Source organism: Lissotriton vulgaris, unplaced genomic scaffold (genome assembly GCF_964263255.1).
Source record: "Lissotriton vulgaris unplaced genomic scaffold, aLisVul1.2 SCAFFOLD_2307, whole genome shotgun sequence".
Taxonomy (NCBI): Eukaryota; Metazoa; Chordata; class Amphibia; order Caudata; family Salamandridae; genus Lissotriton; species Lissotriton vulgaris.
The window spans coordinates 61,979-79,345 of record NW_028250373.1 but is presented as its reverse complement, the minus strand read 5'-3'; the positions used below and the strand labels follow the sequence as shown (position 1 = coordinate 79,345).

The following is a 17,367-nucleotide window of genomic DNA, read 5'->3' as shown; positions in this document are numbered from 1 at the left end:
TATATATATATATATATATATATATAAGAGGAAGGGGGAGACGACCATACCCCAACCAAAGATACAGAGGAAGAGGCAGGGGGCAGCAAAATCAAACAACCCCCACATCAGTGCCAGAAAAACCCGCAGGGCAAAACGAAGAAAAACGCCAATACCCACTACGCAATCGCAATCCGAGGCCAACTTAATAGTGAACCTTTCGGACCACCAACTGACAGAAACCGAACAGCGTGTCTTGAATAAAGGCTTATCTTTCTGTCCTGAGGCTCATTTTGATTATACAGAAACACGCATAGACTTCTATAAATACATCAGGAAGTTAAAACTTGCAAAAGTACATGTCAATAACCAAATGGAGCCCGTTACTAATGTGGATGAGAATATGGACACAGTTCTTTTTGAAACTATTGCAGATATTCCGGATATGAAAAACAGCGTTGAAACATTATTTGACCTGGATGGAGCCTCTATATCAGAAGCTGAATTTTTAGAGGAGTTAAACATTCCTACAGATGCTAGACCAGCGACTGGCTTAAAAAGAAAATCAAGATATTACCCAATACTGTCACCAGGCAATAAAATAGATTTGTTTTCAGAAGCAATAATAAAAGAACTCGACAATCTCTCCAAAGTCAGAAACAAGACACGTGAAAATCTTTCAAAAACAGAACGTGCAGCTATCAAAACGCTAATGAATAACGACAAAATCACCATAGAACCAGCGGACAAGGGGGGCAATATTGTCCTCATGAAGACAATTGACTACACATGGGAGGCCATGAGACAATTAAATCAAACAAACAACTATCAAAAATTGACAATGAATCCATATGCCAACATGAGAAAAGAACTAGAAGAATATTTGGAAACATGGCATAAGAAAGGTTTGATAGATGATGATGAGAGAAAATACCTAACGATTGACCATCCTATAATACCATGTATATATTTTCTCCCGAAAATTCATAAAACCTTAAATCAACCACCAGGGAGGCCTATTGTCTCGTCATGTGGATCATTGTATGAGAACATCTCTAACTACGTAGATAAATTTCTATCCCCCATTGCCCAAAGTCTTCCGTCATACATAAAAGACACTGGAGATTTTTTGAGAACTCTAATGGATGTGACCTGGAACCCTGATTTCCTGTTAGTAACTATTGATGTAGTCTCACTCTACACTTCGATCCGTCATGAAATCGGAATGCAGGCCTGCGAATACTATCTGAAACAACGGAACATTACATATCTAGACCACTCACAAATGCTAATGCAAATGATTGATCTCTGCCTAAAAAACAATGTATTCTTGTTTAACAAACAACTCTTCAAACAAATCTGTGGAACTGCCATGGGCATTTCTCTATCACCAAACTATGCTAACATCACGATGGGGTGGTGGGAAAAAACCATCGCATGGAATGAAGAAAACCAAGAAGATCTGGAACGAATAATGTTATGGGTCCGTTATATTGACGACCTATTCATTATTTGGCATGGTACGGATGAACAATTCAAACTCTACTTCAAGAAACTGAACAAGAATGAAGTTGGACTGCAATTCACATGCAATACAAGTACAAAAGAAATAGATTTCTTGGACACTAAAATATATGTACACAACGGGAAACTGGAATCTACCTTATTCCGAAAAAAGACAGCCACGAACAGTGTACTTCATGGTACAAGTTTTCATCCCACACCCCTTTTGCGGAGCATACCGTATGGAGAATTCACAAGACTTAAGAGAAATTGTTCCTTACCAGAAGAAGCAGAGAAAGTCATTGAAGAAAGTAAATGTCGATTCAGAGCGAGAGGCTATGAGGAAAGAGTGTTAACCAACTGTAAACGCAAAATTGATCATAAAACACGAACTCAAACATTGATGGAACAACCGAAAAAAATTGAAACCAATACTCCTCCAAGACTAATAATGACTTATAGTAAGGAAAGTTCAAACATTGCCCGCATAATGAAAAAATATTGGCATGTGCTAACAAAAGATCCTGATATTGGCAATACTATTGGAAATGCTCCTCTAATAACATATAAAAAGAACAGAATTGGCTGGACACGCAACGAAATGGATTTCAACCCTGCAATTCTTGTAAGGCTTGCAAAATTGGAAAAAACATGAAAATGATTGAGGAACCAAATGGCAAGTTCATGAAAATAGAACAACAAATCTCATGCAGTACTAAAAACGTTGTTTACATAATTCAATGTAAGTGTGGAATGAAGTACGTGGGGAGCACAACCGGCATGTTGAAGAAAAGAATTTTAGAACATATAAGGGCAGTAAAAAACTCCAACATGCAATATGCCACTGCCAAACATATGGGCATATGCCTAAATGGAGACTGGAGGCAAATGCATTTCTTTGGTGCAAAAGTTTTGGACAAAATGGAACGAGGAGGAGGTGTGGTCCGAAGACTACGACAAATGGAGTCGCGGATGATCATTAGACTCCGGACCAAGCATCCAAAGGGGATGAACTTTGGAGAGGACCTGCACATTCACCTGGATTAATTAACCTCAGAATTAAATTGGGTACTACACCCTGAATATTCACAGATAATTCAGTAAATATCATGAAAAGACTAGGGTACTATACCCAGAATTATGAACATTACACAAATGTTACTTAAATGCTGAAATTAATAAGCATGCCAAGTCTTTCTTTTCTTTCCCAAAAATTTTTTTTCACTGAAATGTAACAAAAACTACATATCCCATAATGCCTCATAAATGGCTAACTATGGGCCAGTATAAATAGAAACACTGTAGAGGGACTAACCAACCGTGAGCAAGGCCGTGTAAGGCTGAAACGCGTTGGTGGGGTGAAAGTCTTGAAATAAATAAGGCTTAACAAAGACATCCTGATTGTGCCGCCTCCTTTGTTTTCCAAAATTGCTTGGGTCAGGATCCGACCCCTAGGCAGAGCACACACTGCTGAGCGCGTCCAAAGGGCTGAAGGATCACTTTGCATACATATATATATATATATATATATATATATGTATATGTGTATATATATGTGTGTGCATATATATATATATATATATATTCAATGAAAAAACCATAGGTTATAGACCATATATAGTTAGGAATTCGCATTTACAAAACCTTATTTTACTCGCACAAAACCATTGAAATTCCATATATAGTTAGTTGCACTAACTATATATCGCGCACCCGCAATCCACTGCTGATGATGTCACATATTACATCATTCATGACATGGTCAGTGACATCACTGATGACATCACTGATGACATCTCAAATGACATCATTCATGACATGGTCAGTGACATCACTGATGACATCACTGATAATATTTCAAATGACATCACTAGTAAAATCACTGATAACATCTCATTTGTCATTACTGATCACATCACTGATGATATCATTCATGTGATAATACGATCAACCTCTTCAGACTCTTATATAACCTTAGATACAATCAGTGTAAACAGACTCTCACAGACTGTCACTCATCCATGGAGTTACTCACACACCTAGTCAGTCATGCAAAGAATCAATCACACCTCCATTTCCTCAACTATACAGTTATACACACCTTACTTAATCAAACATATACTAACACATATTTACTCTCTTATACAATCCCTGATACAAGTTCACAATGATCCATACAGCCACTCACACATTCACTGGCTCTTATGCACAGTTATTTATATATGTCAACTCTCACATGTACTGTGCTTTACATATGTACTTACTTTGACATGTAGCACTGAGATATCCATTCACTCACCAATACACTCATGCACACAGTCAACCGCCCATACAGCTGTTTCCACATGCACTTTTGAAACCATACATCTAGTGAATCAACTGCTCACACATCTATGCACAGAGTCATACACCTCCCAGCCACCCACAAACACACACAGTCTCCCATACAAATACTTGGGCAACCAATCAATAACCCATATAGTTACTCATATAGCTACTTATCAACACATGCAACAGTTTACAGAACAACAGACATAATGATGCACAAATTAAGACAGTTTAGTCACTAACCCATGCACTCAGTGAGACACATTTAATCACTCACTCATACAGTCAGTCATGCACCTACTAAATCCTTCATCCAGACACTTATACATCCACTCATTCTTCAATATGTAAAAGATATTTTAACTTTACAGAAACATACAGTCACTGGATGTTGTCATCAGTGATGTCATCAGTCATGTCATTTGAGATGTCATCAGTGATGTCATCAGTGATGTCACTGACCATGTCATGAATGATGTAATATGTGACATCATCAGCAGTGGATTGCGGGTGCGCGATATATAGTTAGTGCAACTAACTATATATGGAATTTCAATGGTTTTGTGCGAGTAAAATAAGGTTTTGTAAATGCGAATTCCTAACTATATATGGTCTATAACCTATGGTTTTTTCATTGAATTTCAATGGTTTTTTAAATGCAAATTTCTAACTATATATGGTCTATAACCTATGGTTTTTTCAGTGAATTTCATTGGTTTTTTAAAAGCTAACATCTGTAGCTGTAAAATGTATTATTCTTTAAATCCCAAAATATATATAGATATTTATTGATGATTTTTTTTTAATATTTTTTTCTTCGCTTCTAGTTCGCGAACCGGGAAGCTTTCCGTTAGCTCATCTTGATGCCGCGATCTAGTCCGCGAACCGGTCAACGTTACGTTAGCGGAACAGTGACGCGTCGCGGAAGCGCGACATATCACGTTATCGCGTAATGCGTCTAATGACGCGTCGCGTTAGCGCTCCCGGAAGTGCTCCGGACCGCGAACCAGAAGCGATCTGGGACGCAGCGCGCGCCGCGTAACGTAAGCGGAACAGGTCATGTGACTTGTTTATCAAACTTCTCATTGGTTCATTTCACTTTTAGTTTCCAAATGATGTATGACTAGGTCATGTGACCTAAAAATAACACTTTTCATTGGCTCAGAACTTTTGTTTTCCCCAAATCATGTAAACCCCTCCTTATTTCCTCACTCTGACTTTCATCTTGGTGAGAGAAAGACCATTTATCTGAAGATCCACAATGGCTTCCATTCTTGCTGCAGCTGGTGCACCCCCACCACCACCTCCACCTCCTCATAAGAAGAGAGGACCACCTAGTCAAATTATGACTAACAGAGAGGAGGAAGATGAGGAAGAAGAAGAAGAGGAGAGAGAGGAACAACAATTTGTTGATGAGTTGCCCCGGGTTTCTAAACGAAAATCCAGTTTCATCTGGCAGTTTTTCACCATCCCTCCTGGAACAAAGAAAGTGAATGCAAAATATGCCACCTGCCTCATCTGTGACTACAGATTGTCGAGAGGCACAGAAAAGAAGTACAGTATGGGGAACTATACAATGCATCGTCACATGAGCAGGTGGCATCCCTTGAACTACAGCCGGGCTGAGTTAAGGGATCTTGTAGACAATCCGACGGCAACTCCTGTGGCAAGATCTACATCTACATTGTCTTTGACGGGAAGAGAGGCACAAGAGACTGTGCCAAACATCCAACCTAACTTCCAGCACATAAAGTTATCTTGTGTTTACTGTGGTGATATGCTGTCATATGGCAACATGAGTGTCAACCTCATGAACATTGCATATGAAAATCATAAATGCCCTAATGCACCCAAAAAGTAATTTTCTTTTTTTTGCTCCAGTTGAGCCGTTTTGAAAGCCTGTTTTTTGTTGTCTTCCCTCCATAAAAAAAACAAAAAAAACATAAAACAGTTCTAAAAATACAAAAAAATCAAAAAATGTTCAAAAAATAAAAAAAATATATAAAACAACAAAAACAAAAAAAAACAGTTCTTTTCAGAACTACCTCCCCTTTCAAACAAAATTGCTAGAATGTTTATCACTCTGGCAAGCTCTATTTCTTTTGGTTCGCTTCAAGTTCGCTGACCGGTTCGCGAAATTTAAGCGAACTAAAAAAATATTTTTTTAAAAAAAAGAAGAGTTAGTATAAGGGAAGTAATCAGAGAATAATGTAAAAAGAAAGACAGCTAGAGAGAGTAAATGAGAGATAGTGTCAATGACATCATCAGCAGTGCATTGCGGGTAAAAAGAGTGGAAAACATTTACCTTATAATTCTTGTTACCTTTTTTAAATATTTTTTCATACTTTCAATCTGTAAAACAAAGAACAAACATTTCAAAAAATATTAAAACATGTATTTAAAAATTAGAAAAGACAAGGGAAAAGGTTCAAAAACAAACAGTTTTTCAACAACTTTGACATTTACAGAAGTCTCTGCTTCTCTACGTCCCCTACACAATCCTAAAGATATATATTCGAAAGAAACTGTATCTTGATGTTGCTGAACTGAGGCCTATTTTGGAACATGATGTTTTTCTTGCACTGCTAATGTCTCACAATAGTGATGCAATAGCAGCGCAAAAAAGATGTAAAGCCATAATAAAATTGTGTCTAACATTGTAAATGATTGTTTTATGATGCAAATAAGATGTGTGCTTTCAAGAGCTTTCTTTGAGGTGAGGCCTATTCCTTTTTTTAAAAACAGTACCCAGAAGTACTCCTACTGTTTCAACTGCCCTTTCATTACCACACTTCATCTGACTGCAGCCCAACCTTCTCCCACCATGTTTAACGTCTGGATTGTTGGACATAGTTACATCCACTGGGCTCAAAGGTATGCTGAGAGCAGAAATTTACACAACCTCAATTTACAAGATGTGGAAATTAACTGGTTGGGCCAAAGAGGATTAAAATGTCACCAATTGATTCCATTGGTGAAAACCTTTATGCATTTGCCAAAACCTGACCTGTTAATAGTGCACTGTGGAGGTAATGATTTGGGCACTTTGACAGGGGTAGGTCTGGAAATGCTTTTAAAGGACACCTTGGAGCAATTAATGGCACTTTTTCCTCAAACTGCCTTGGTATATTCCAATATATGCCAAAGACAGAAATGGAGGTGGTCCAACCAATTTTGTCCACAAATTGAGAAAGCGAGGAAGCATGTAAACAAATCTGTTTCAGCTTACATGAGAGACCATGGAATGGGCTCTCTGTACAACAATAACTTGCGTTACTACATGCAAGATATCTACAGAGGAGATGGAGTTCACTTCTCAGATGAGGGCAACAGAATTTTCATTCTGAATTTAAGACTGTGCATTGGTACCTACTTATAAGTACCTAAATGTACCATAAACCCAAAAGCTCTTCTCAGAGCTACCCTACATCTGATCACTCACAATTATTATTTTTCTCTAACTTTTTTCACTAATTTTCCACAAAATTCGCTCCCCGGAGCGCTACCCGGTTCGCTAACCGAAAGCTAACCTCGCGGAATTTTTTAAAAAAAAGTTTTTTTTTCCGCACATATAAGCCTCCTCAGCCACGCTCAGAAAACCTAGGGGGTCAAGATAAGTCTACCATGACCCCTTCTACCCATTCTAAACATTATTTGCCCTCCATCTTGTATCTTAATGCGAACGAAACACAAAATGGTGGACTCCCGTGACGCTTAAGGTTCGCTAACCGGGCAGCTTCCCGGAAAGCGGTCCTAAAAAAAGGCGGGAAAGTAATTTACAGAAAAACGACTAGAGACACTCTCACCAAATATAGATTAGCTCATACTACATAACAATCCCTTCCATTCTCACAAATTTCATTGAAATTCCATTTAGCCATTTAGCCTGTAGACCTCTCCAAGTACCGTGAGGTAAATTACTTCACAAAACACATCTGAATTGTTGGAATTGGCAACCAATGAAAATGTTACTTTCATTTTCTACTTTTATTACCTGACATTTGATTGGTTATATACCTGTATATATATAAAGGGAGAGAAGGAAACACAGCCATTTTGACTACTACTTCTTGTTGTACCTCCTATTTCAAAAGCTTCAAAAAACTTCAACTTCTTTGTGAAGGTAAGTTATAATTTAATATATTGTGCACTATGACTTAATATAGTAGACTTTTTCTGCTAGATATACACTATCCCTCTGTAGTAGTAATGTATTTAGATAGACTTCTCTGTTATAGTTATCAATGGAGTAAGGCTTGTCTTGATTAAATCACATACACTTTTTTATAGTCCTATTTCCACTCTCATACTATACACTACCAAAAGATAAATTCACTGATAAAAACTGCCTATCTAAAATTAATCCCAACAGTGCCCTATCTCTACTAATATATATTTTCTTATTCAAAATTTCAGGCAAAATGGAAGGCGAACAACAAGTTTCATTTTCGATTGAACTGAAGGAGAGCAGCCAAGACAAACTTGATGACTTTATGGATGACAGTAGAGACCACGAACTTCTACAATGTGTTGAAGCAGTAGACAACTTGCTTCAAAATGAAAAACAATTACACCCTATAATAAATTATGACATTTCTGACAATGAAATGTTAGAAAATTTAATAAAGTATGAAACACAATCATAATAAAAAAAATAAATAAACAAAGAAAACAAAAAAAAACAAGAAAAACAACAAACAATTAACATACAGTATTAGAAAAGTCTTTCATTCTTTTATCCATAAAGTTCGCTGCCCAGAAAGCTATCCGGTTCGCGAACTTGGCGCTTACCACGCAAAAAAAAAATTTTTTTTTTGGACCCTCCTAGGCCCTTTTAAAACCTCCACATAAAACCTAGGGGGTCAACGAGGATCTACTATGCCCCCTTATGGTAATTTCCCCCTTTGTTTTGGCCTCCTCTTGTCTCTCGATCCTACCGAGAGACAAGATGGCGGCCGCTCCGGACTGTTTAGAATGTTGACAGACACCGGAGGGCCAATCAGCTTCTCATCGCAAAGTTCCGTTACGCGAAAGGTTCGCTAACCGGATAGCTGCCCGGAGCGCTGTTACAGATATATATCTTGATTTAAACGTTAATTTCTCAAAATCCACTGAAGCACATATATTGAGACCTAGCAAAGGCACATCGGGCTAACAGTCCCTACAATTTTGCCAAGTTTCGTGAAAATCCATTCAGCCGTTCGGGCTAAAAGTGAGTCCAACCGCCCTATGGAAAATAACATGGGAAAAACGCGTTTTGGGACCCCCCTTTTTTCTCGGCCCCCCCTTGACGAACCCCCCCCAAATTTCCGGGAGCTGCTCAGAAACAAAATGTGCAATTTTCCTGAAAATTTCAGCCAATTCCGTCCACAAACGCCAAAGTTATTAGGCATAGAATTTTCAAAAGTCCCATAGAGAAAAAATCCTAACTATATATACCTACTGGCGACCGCCAGTAGGTAATATATATATATATATATATATATATATATATATATATATATATATATATATATATATATATATATATATATATTACCTACTGGCGGATGCCAGTAGGTATATATAGTTAGGATTTTTTCTCTATGGGATTTTTGAAAATTCTATGTCTAATAACTTTGGCGTTTGTGGACGGAATTGGCTGAAATTTTCAGGAAAATGGAACATTTTGTTTCTGAGCAGCCCCTGACAATTTGGGGGGGTTTCATCAAGGGGGGGCCGAGAAAAAAGGGGGGTCCCAAAACGCATTTTTCCCATGTTAATTTCCATAGGGCGGTTGGCCTCACTTTTAGCTCGAACGGCTGAATGGATTTGCACGAAACTTGGCAAAATTATAGGGACTGTTAGCCTGATGTGCCTTTGCTAGGTCTCAATATATGTGCTCCAGTGGATTTTGAGTAATTTAGGTTCAAAAAAATATATATATCTGGGCGGAGCCTAACCACACATCTGATCTGATTGGCTGTCAGCACTTCATCCAAGAAGTGTTGGCAGCCATCTTGGGACCAATATACATGATAGCACCTCATTAAAAAGCATTGTAGTTAATAGAGGGTTTTAGGACTTTAGTTACATTATAAATCATTTGTTGATGGTACCATACTCGTTTTAGGAATTGTGGTGGGTTCTAAGGTGATTTTACCATGTGAAAAAACCTTCTGCTGTGATATCATGAATATTGTTTGAAAGAAAACTAATATCTCATGATTTTCCCACAGTGGTTTGGAAGGGGATCTATAAGCTAAACTGAAAGCATATTTTCTGTAAATTCACATTATCTTTCTCAGTCATGTGAAAATGAAGTCTGACATTCTCAGTAAAACATGTACATCCAACAAGGACAGAGACTGTCAGTTGATTCCTTTGTGTTCTACTGCAGCCTCCTAGAGTGTTCTAAAGAACAACTAGAGCGCTAACAGTCCTACTTATTACAAAGGTATGGCACACCTGAAGCCATCTTGATTGGAATAAAGTGGTAACTCTTAAAACATTTAATTTAAAAAGAAACAACATGAAGGGGTATATTTTGCCATAGAAAGTATGATTAGTGCTGCAGAATGAAAAATTAGGGCACATTTTGAGTGACTTCTCAAATCCTTTTCTATTTCATTAAAACATTCTGACATGCAGTCTCCCAAAATGGCCACCAGAGACAAAAGAGCCCAAATGTAGCCCAAATATCACCCAGATGTAGCCCAAGTATAGCCCAATGACAGAATGTCCCAGAGTGTTCTAAAGAACAACTAGAGCGCTAACAGTCCTACTTATTACAAAGGTATGGCACACCTGAAGCCATCTTGATTGGAATAAAGTGGTAACTCTTAAAACATTTAATTTAAAAAGAAACAACATGAGGGGGTATATTTTGCCATAGAAAGTATGATTAGTGCTGCAGAATGAAAAATGAGGGCACATTTTGAGTGACTTCTCAAATCCTTTTCTATTTCATTAAAACATTCTGACATGCAGTCTCCCAAAATGGCCACCAGAGACAAAAGAGCCCAAATGTAGCCCAAATATCACCCAGATGTAGCCCAAGTATAGCCCAATGACAGAATGTCCCAGAGTGTTCTAAAGAACAACTAGAGCGCTAACAGTCCTACTTATTACAAAGGTATAGCACACCTGGAGCCATCGTGATGGGAATAAAGTGGTAACTCTTAAGACATTTAATTTAAAAAGGAACAAAATGAGGGGGTATATTATGCAATAGAAGGTATTATTAGTGCTGCAGAAAGAAAAATTAGGGCACATTTTGAGTGACTTTTCAAATCCTCTTCTATTTCATTAAAAAATTCTGACATGCAGTCTCCCAAAATGGCCACCAGAGACAAAAGAGCCCAAATGTAGCCCAAATATCACCCAGATGTAGCCCAAGTATAGCCCAATGACAGAATGTCCCAGAGTGTTCTAAAGAACAACTAGAGCGCTAACAGTCCTACTCATTACAAAGGTATGGCACACCTGAAGCCATCTTGATTGGAATAAAGTGGTAACTCTTAAAACATTTAATTTAAAAAGGAACAAAATGAGGGGGTATATTTTGCCATATGAATTATGATTAGTGCTGCAGAAAGAAAAATTAGGGCACATTTTGAGTGACTTCTCAAACCCTCTTCAATTTCATTAAAAAATTCTGACATAGTCTCGCAAGATGGCCACCAGAGACAAAAGAGCCTAAATGTAGCCCAAATATCACCCAGATGTACCCCAAGTATAGCCCAATGACAGAATGTATCAGAGTGTTCTAAAGAACAACTAGAGCGCTAACAGTCTTACTTATGACAAAAGTATGGCACACCAGAAGCCATCTTGATTGGAATGAAGTGGTAAGTCTGAAAACACTCAATTTAAAAAGGAACAACATGAGGGGGTTAATTTTGCCATAGAAAGTATGATTAGTGCTTCAGAAAGAAAAATTAGGGATCATTTTGAGTGACTTCTCAAATTCTCTTCTATTTCATTAAAAAAATTCTGACATGCAGACTGAAACATGCACTTTGAATACCAGCAGCAGACGTCCCTGGTGAGCAGTAGCTTTACTACAGTGATCTAATGTGCAACTAGAGTGCTAACATTCAGAATTTATGGCAAATGTGTGACACATCTGAATGCCTTCTTGATGGAACCAAAGTAAACAAGCATTGAAAATGCAATAGATCTCGCCCTCATTTAAGTTAAAGCCATTCTGTTTGTAATGAGGTGGCTTTTTAGCTTTGCTTTTATTAGTGTTTTTTCAACTTTCATGTAAATAACGCACCGTTTTCACCAAATCGACTTTGCCCAAGCACACCCTTCCCTTCGGCCAACAAATCCCAAAAATTCGGCACACCTGCCGATCCACTCTCCCTACAGCTCACCCAAGCCCCGTCCCTCTAGCGCAACTGGAACATCCCAAATTCACCTTCTCCATGCGCACCAAAAACTCCCATTGAATAACATGACAATTCGCTACTCCGCACAAAATTTGCTCTTTAAAGCACTTCCACTGCTCCGATCCGCTTCAAACTTGGCTGGACACTAGTTCCAGCGATTCCCTAACATCTCACCAAAAATCAGCTCAATCCATCCACTGGAACAGGGACGAATTTCAACCCGAATACGCGCCCCCCGCAAACACAAAAAAAAGCCATAAAACGGCCAAATCTCGACCAAAAACCGCCAAAATCCCTCAAAACCTTGCCAACACCAATACGCACGAAACTGAACCGGCCCCTCAGCCCTAGGCTCTGGGAACCCTACTTAATTGACCCAAAAGCCCTAAAAAAGCAACATAATACACACGAAAACGCCCTAACAACCCTAAAATGCATATAAGTATATGTATGCATGCATTTATGTTTGTATTTATATGTAGATATACAGATGATATATGTTTATATATGTATGTATATATATATATTCACGGAAAAAACCATAGGCTATAGACCATATATAGTTAGGAATTAGCATTTACAAAACCTTGAAAATTCACTGAAAAAACCGTAGGTTATAGACCATATATAGTTAGGAATTAGCATTTACAAAACCTTGAAAATTCACTGAAAAAACCATAGGTTATAGACCATATATAGTTAGGAATTCGCATTTACAAAACCTTATTTTACTCACACAAAACCATTGAAATTCCATATATAGTTAGTTGCACTAACTATATATCGCGCACCCGCAATCCACTGCTGATGATGTCACATATTACATCATTCATGACATGGTCAGTGACATCACTGATGACATCACTGATGACATCTCAAATGACATCACTGATGACATCACTGATGACAACATCCAGTGACTGTATGTTTCTGTAAAGTTAAAATATGTCTTACATATTGAAGAATGAGTGGATGTATAAGTGTCTGGATGAAGGATTTAGTAGGTGCATGACTGACTGTATGAGTGAGTGATTAAATGTGTCTCACTGAGTGCATGGGTTAGTGACTAAACTGTCTTAATTTGTGCATCATTATGTCTGTTGTTCTGTAAACTGTTGCATGTGTTGATAAGTAGCTATATGAGTAACTATATGGGTTATTGATTGGTTGCCCAAGTATTTGTATGGGATACTGAGTGTGTGTGTGGGTGGCTGGGAGGTGTATGACTCTGTGCATAGATGTGTGAGCAGTTGATTCACTAGATGTATGGTTTCAAAAGTGCATGTGGAAACAGCTGTATGGGCGGTTGACTGTGTGCATGAGTGTATTGGTGAGTGAATGGATATCTCAGTGCTACATGTCAAAGTAAGTACATATGTAAAACACAGTACATGTGAGAGTTGACATATATAAATAACTGTGCATAAGAGCCAGTGAATGTGTGAGTGGCTGTATGGATCATTGTGAACTTGTATCAGGGATTGTATAAGAGAGTTAATATGTGTTAGTATATGTTTGAATAAGTAAAGTTTGTATAACTGTATAGTTGAGGAAATGGAGGTGTGATTGATTCTTTGATTGACTGACTAGGTGTGTGAGTAACTCCATGGATGAGTGACAGTCTGTGAGTGTCTGTTTACACTGATTGTATCTAAGGTTATATTAGAGTCTGAAGAGGTTCATCGTATTATCACATGAATGATATCATCAGTGATGTGATCAGTAATGTCAAATGAGATGTCATCAGTGATGTCATCAGTGATGTCATTTGAGATGTCATCAGTGATGTCATTTGAGATGTCATCAGTGATGTCATCAGTGATGTCACTGACCATGTCATGAATGATGTAATATGTGACATCATCAGCAGTGGATTGCGGGTGCGCGATATATAGTTAGTGCAACTAACTATATATGGAATTTCAATGGTTTTGTGTGAGTAAAATAAGGTTTTGTAAATGCGAATTCCTAACTATATATGGTCTATAACCTATGGTTTTTTCAGTGAATTTTCAAGGTTTTGTAAATGCTAATTCCTAACTATATATGGTCTATAACCTACGGTTTTTTCAGTGAATATATATATATATATATATATATATATATATATATATATATATATATATATATATATATATATGTATATATATATATATATATATATATATATATATAACCTACTGGCGGTCGCCAGTAGGTAGGTATAGTTAGGACCTAGTTTCCATAGGAAATCCACAACATTCTATTCGGAATAACTTTGGCACCGGTTGTTGAATCTTCGCGAATTTCTCAAAGAAGATGGCCCGCTCCACTCCGCCCCTGAAAGTTTTGGGAAGATTCGTCAAGCGGGGGCCGAGAAAAAAGGGGGGTCCCAAAACGTGTTTTCCTCATGTTTATTTCCATAGAACGATTAGACACGGCTACAGCCCAAACTGCTTAACGGAATTACACCAAATTTGGGAAAATGGTAGGGTCTGGTACACAGATCACGCTTTTGGTAAAATGGTGTAAATCCCTCCAGGCGTTCCTGAGAAAATCGAAAGAAAAAATATATATATATCTGGGCGGAGCCTAACCACACAGCTCATCGTGAGATCTGATTGGCTGTCAGCACTTCATCCAAGAAGTGTTGGCAGCCATCTTGGGACCAATATACATGATAGCATCTCATTAAAAAGCATTGCAGTTAATAGAAGGTTTTAGGACTTTAGTTGCATTATAAATCATTTGTTAATGGTACCATACTCATTTTAGGAATTGTGGTGTTTTCTAAGGTGATTTTACCATGTGAAAAAGCCTTCTGCTGGGATACCATGAATCATGTTTGAAAGAAAACTATTATCTCGTGCTTTTCCAACAGTGGTTTGGAAGGGGATCTATAAGATAAACTGAAAGCATATTTTCTGTAAATTCAAATTATCTTTCTCAGTCATGTGAGAATGAAGTCTGACATTCTCAGTAAAACATGTACATCCAACAAGGACAGAGACTGTCAGTTGATTCCTTTGTGTTCTACTGCAGCTTCCCAGAGTGTTCTAAAGAACAACTAGAGCGCTAACAGTCCTACTTATTACAAAGGTATGGCACACCTGAAGCCATCTTGATTGGAATAAAGTGGTAACTCTTAAAACATTTAATTTAAAAAGTAACAAAATGAGGGGGTATATTTTGCCATAGAAAGTATGATTAGTGCTGCAGAAAGAAAAATTAGGGCACATTTTGAGTGACTTCTCAAATCCTCTTCTATTTCATTAAAAAATTCTGACATGCAGTCTCCCAAGATGGCCACCGGAAACAAAAGAGCCCAAATGTAGCCCAAATATCACCCAAATGTAGCCCAAGTTTAGCCCAATGACAGAATGTCCCAGAGTGTTCTAAAGAACAACTATAGCGCTAACAGTCTTACTTATGACAAAAGCATGGCACACCAGAAGGTGAAGAATCTTGGTGTCATCATTGACAACCAACTCTCCTTCAAACCCCAAGTCAAGGCGATGAGTTCCTCTATACATTGGACCCTGAGAATTATTAGGAAGGTTCTCCCCTTCCTACCGGAGGGGAGTAGAAAGACGGTGGTGACAGCTCTTGTACTTTCACGCATCGACTACTGTAACAGTCTCTTCCTCGAGGCATAACAGGGGGTGCTCAACAAACTTCTGGTCCTACAAAATGCGGCCGCCCGCCTTATTGGGGGACTGCCTAAGTTCTCCTCAGCTACTAAGGAGCTGGAGAGGTTGCATTAGCTCCCGGTGAGGAAGCGGATTTTGTTCAAGGCCCTCTGCATTGTCTTTAAGGCATTACATGGTCTTGGCCCTCGGTTCCTTCAGGATCATTTTCAATGGTACAGACCAGGAAGACAACTTAGGTCTGCCAGTCTAGGGCTGGTCAAAATGGCTCGGATCAGGAAGGCGCGCTGGGGCGGAAGGAGTTTTGTTAGGGGAGCAGCGTTGGCATGGAACTCCCTCCCTCTTTCCCTTAAACATAACAAGAATCTGCTGGCATTCAGAAGGGATCTGAAAACATGGCTCTTTTCCCTCTAGTACCCGAAAATCCATTCCCTGGGGATTATCACTTTCAGCGCCAGGACACCGACTGGTAATTGCGCGCTTTATAAGTGTTATAATAAATAAATACATAATAAATCTTGATTGGAATGAAGTGGTAAGTCTGAAAACATTTAATTTAAAAAGGAACAAAATGAGGGGGTTCATTTTGCCATAGAAAGTATGATTAGTGCTGAAGAAAGAAAAATTAGGGCACATTTTGAGTGACTTCTCAAATCCTCTTCTATTTCATTAAAACATTCTGACATGCAGACTGAAACATGCACTTTCAATACCAGCAGCAGACTTCCCTGGTGAGCAGTAGCTTCACTACAGTGATCTAATAAGCAACTAGTGTGCTAACATTCTGAATTTATGGCAAATGTGTGTCACATCTGAATGCCATCTTGATGGAATCAAAGTAGAAAACTGAAAGTATTTCCTACTGAGGAGACTGTAGTAAATGAGGAAATTAGGAAATTTCATAACAAATAAGTCTCCCAAGATGGCCATCAGAGACAAAAGAGCCCAAATGTAGCACAAATATCCCCCAGATGTAGCCCAAGTATAGCCCAATGACAGAATGTCCCAGAGTGTTCTAAAGAACAACTAGAGCGCTAACAGTCTTACTTATGACAAAAGTATGGCACACCTGAAGTCATCTTGATTGGAATAAAGTGGTAACACTTAAAACATTTAATTTGCAAAGGAACAAAATGAGGGGGTTCATTTTGCCATAGAAATTATTAGTGCTGAAGAAAGAAAAATTAGGGCACATTTTGACTTCTCAAATCCTCTTCTATTTCATTAAAAAGTTCTGACTTGCAGACTGAAACATGCACTTTGAATACCAGCAGCAGACTTCCCGGGTGAGCAGTAGCTTTACTACTGTGATCTAATGAGCAACTAGAGTGCTAACATTTAGAATTTATGGAAAATGTGTGACACATCTGAATGCCTTCTTGATGGAACCAAAGTAAACAAGCATTGAAAATGCAATAGATCTCGCCCTCGTTTAAGTTAAAGCAATTCTGTTTGTAATGAGGTGGCTTTTTAGCTTTGCTTTTATTAGTGTTTTTCAAACTTTCATGTAAATAACATGCATATGTATGCATATATGTATATGTATGCCTGCATTT

The 17,367-nt window shown here is 38.2% G+C and overlaps 1 protein-coding gene across 1 annotated transcript in view; it reads left to right on the top strand.

The window, feature by feature from the left end:
* Positions 1 to 17,367, top strand: part of LOC147663275 (zona pellucida-like domain-containing protein 1) — a gene marked incomplete at its 5' end in the record, with an annotated part of 327,843 nt that overhangs the window by 276,699 nt on the left and 33,777 nt on the right. Inside the window, one exon of the mRNA XM_086950566.1 lies at positions 285 to 884. Within this exon, the coding sequence (XP_086806692.1) occupies positions 285 to 884 (600 nt within the window). The remainder of the gene's footprint in view (positions 1 to 284; positions 885 to 17,367) is intronic.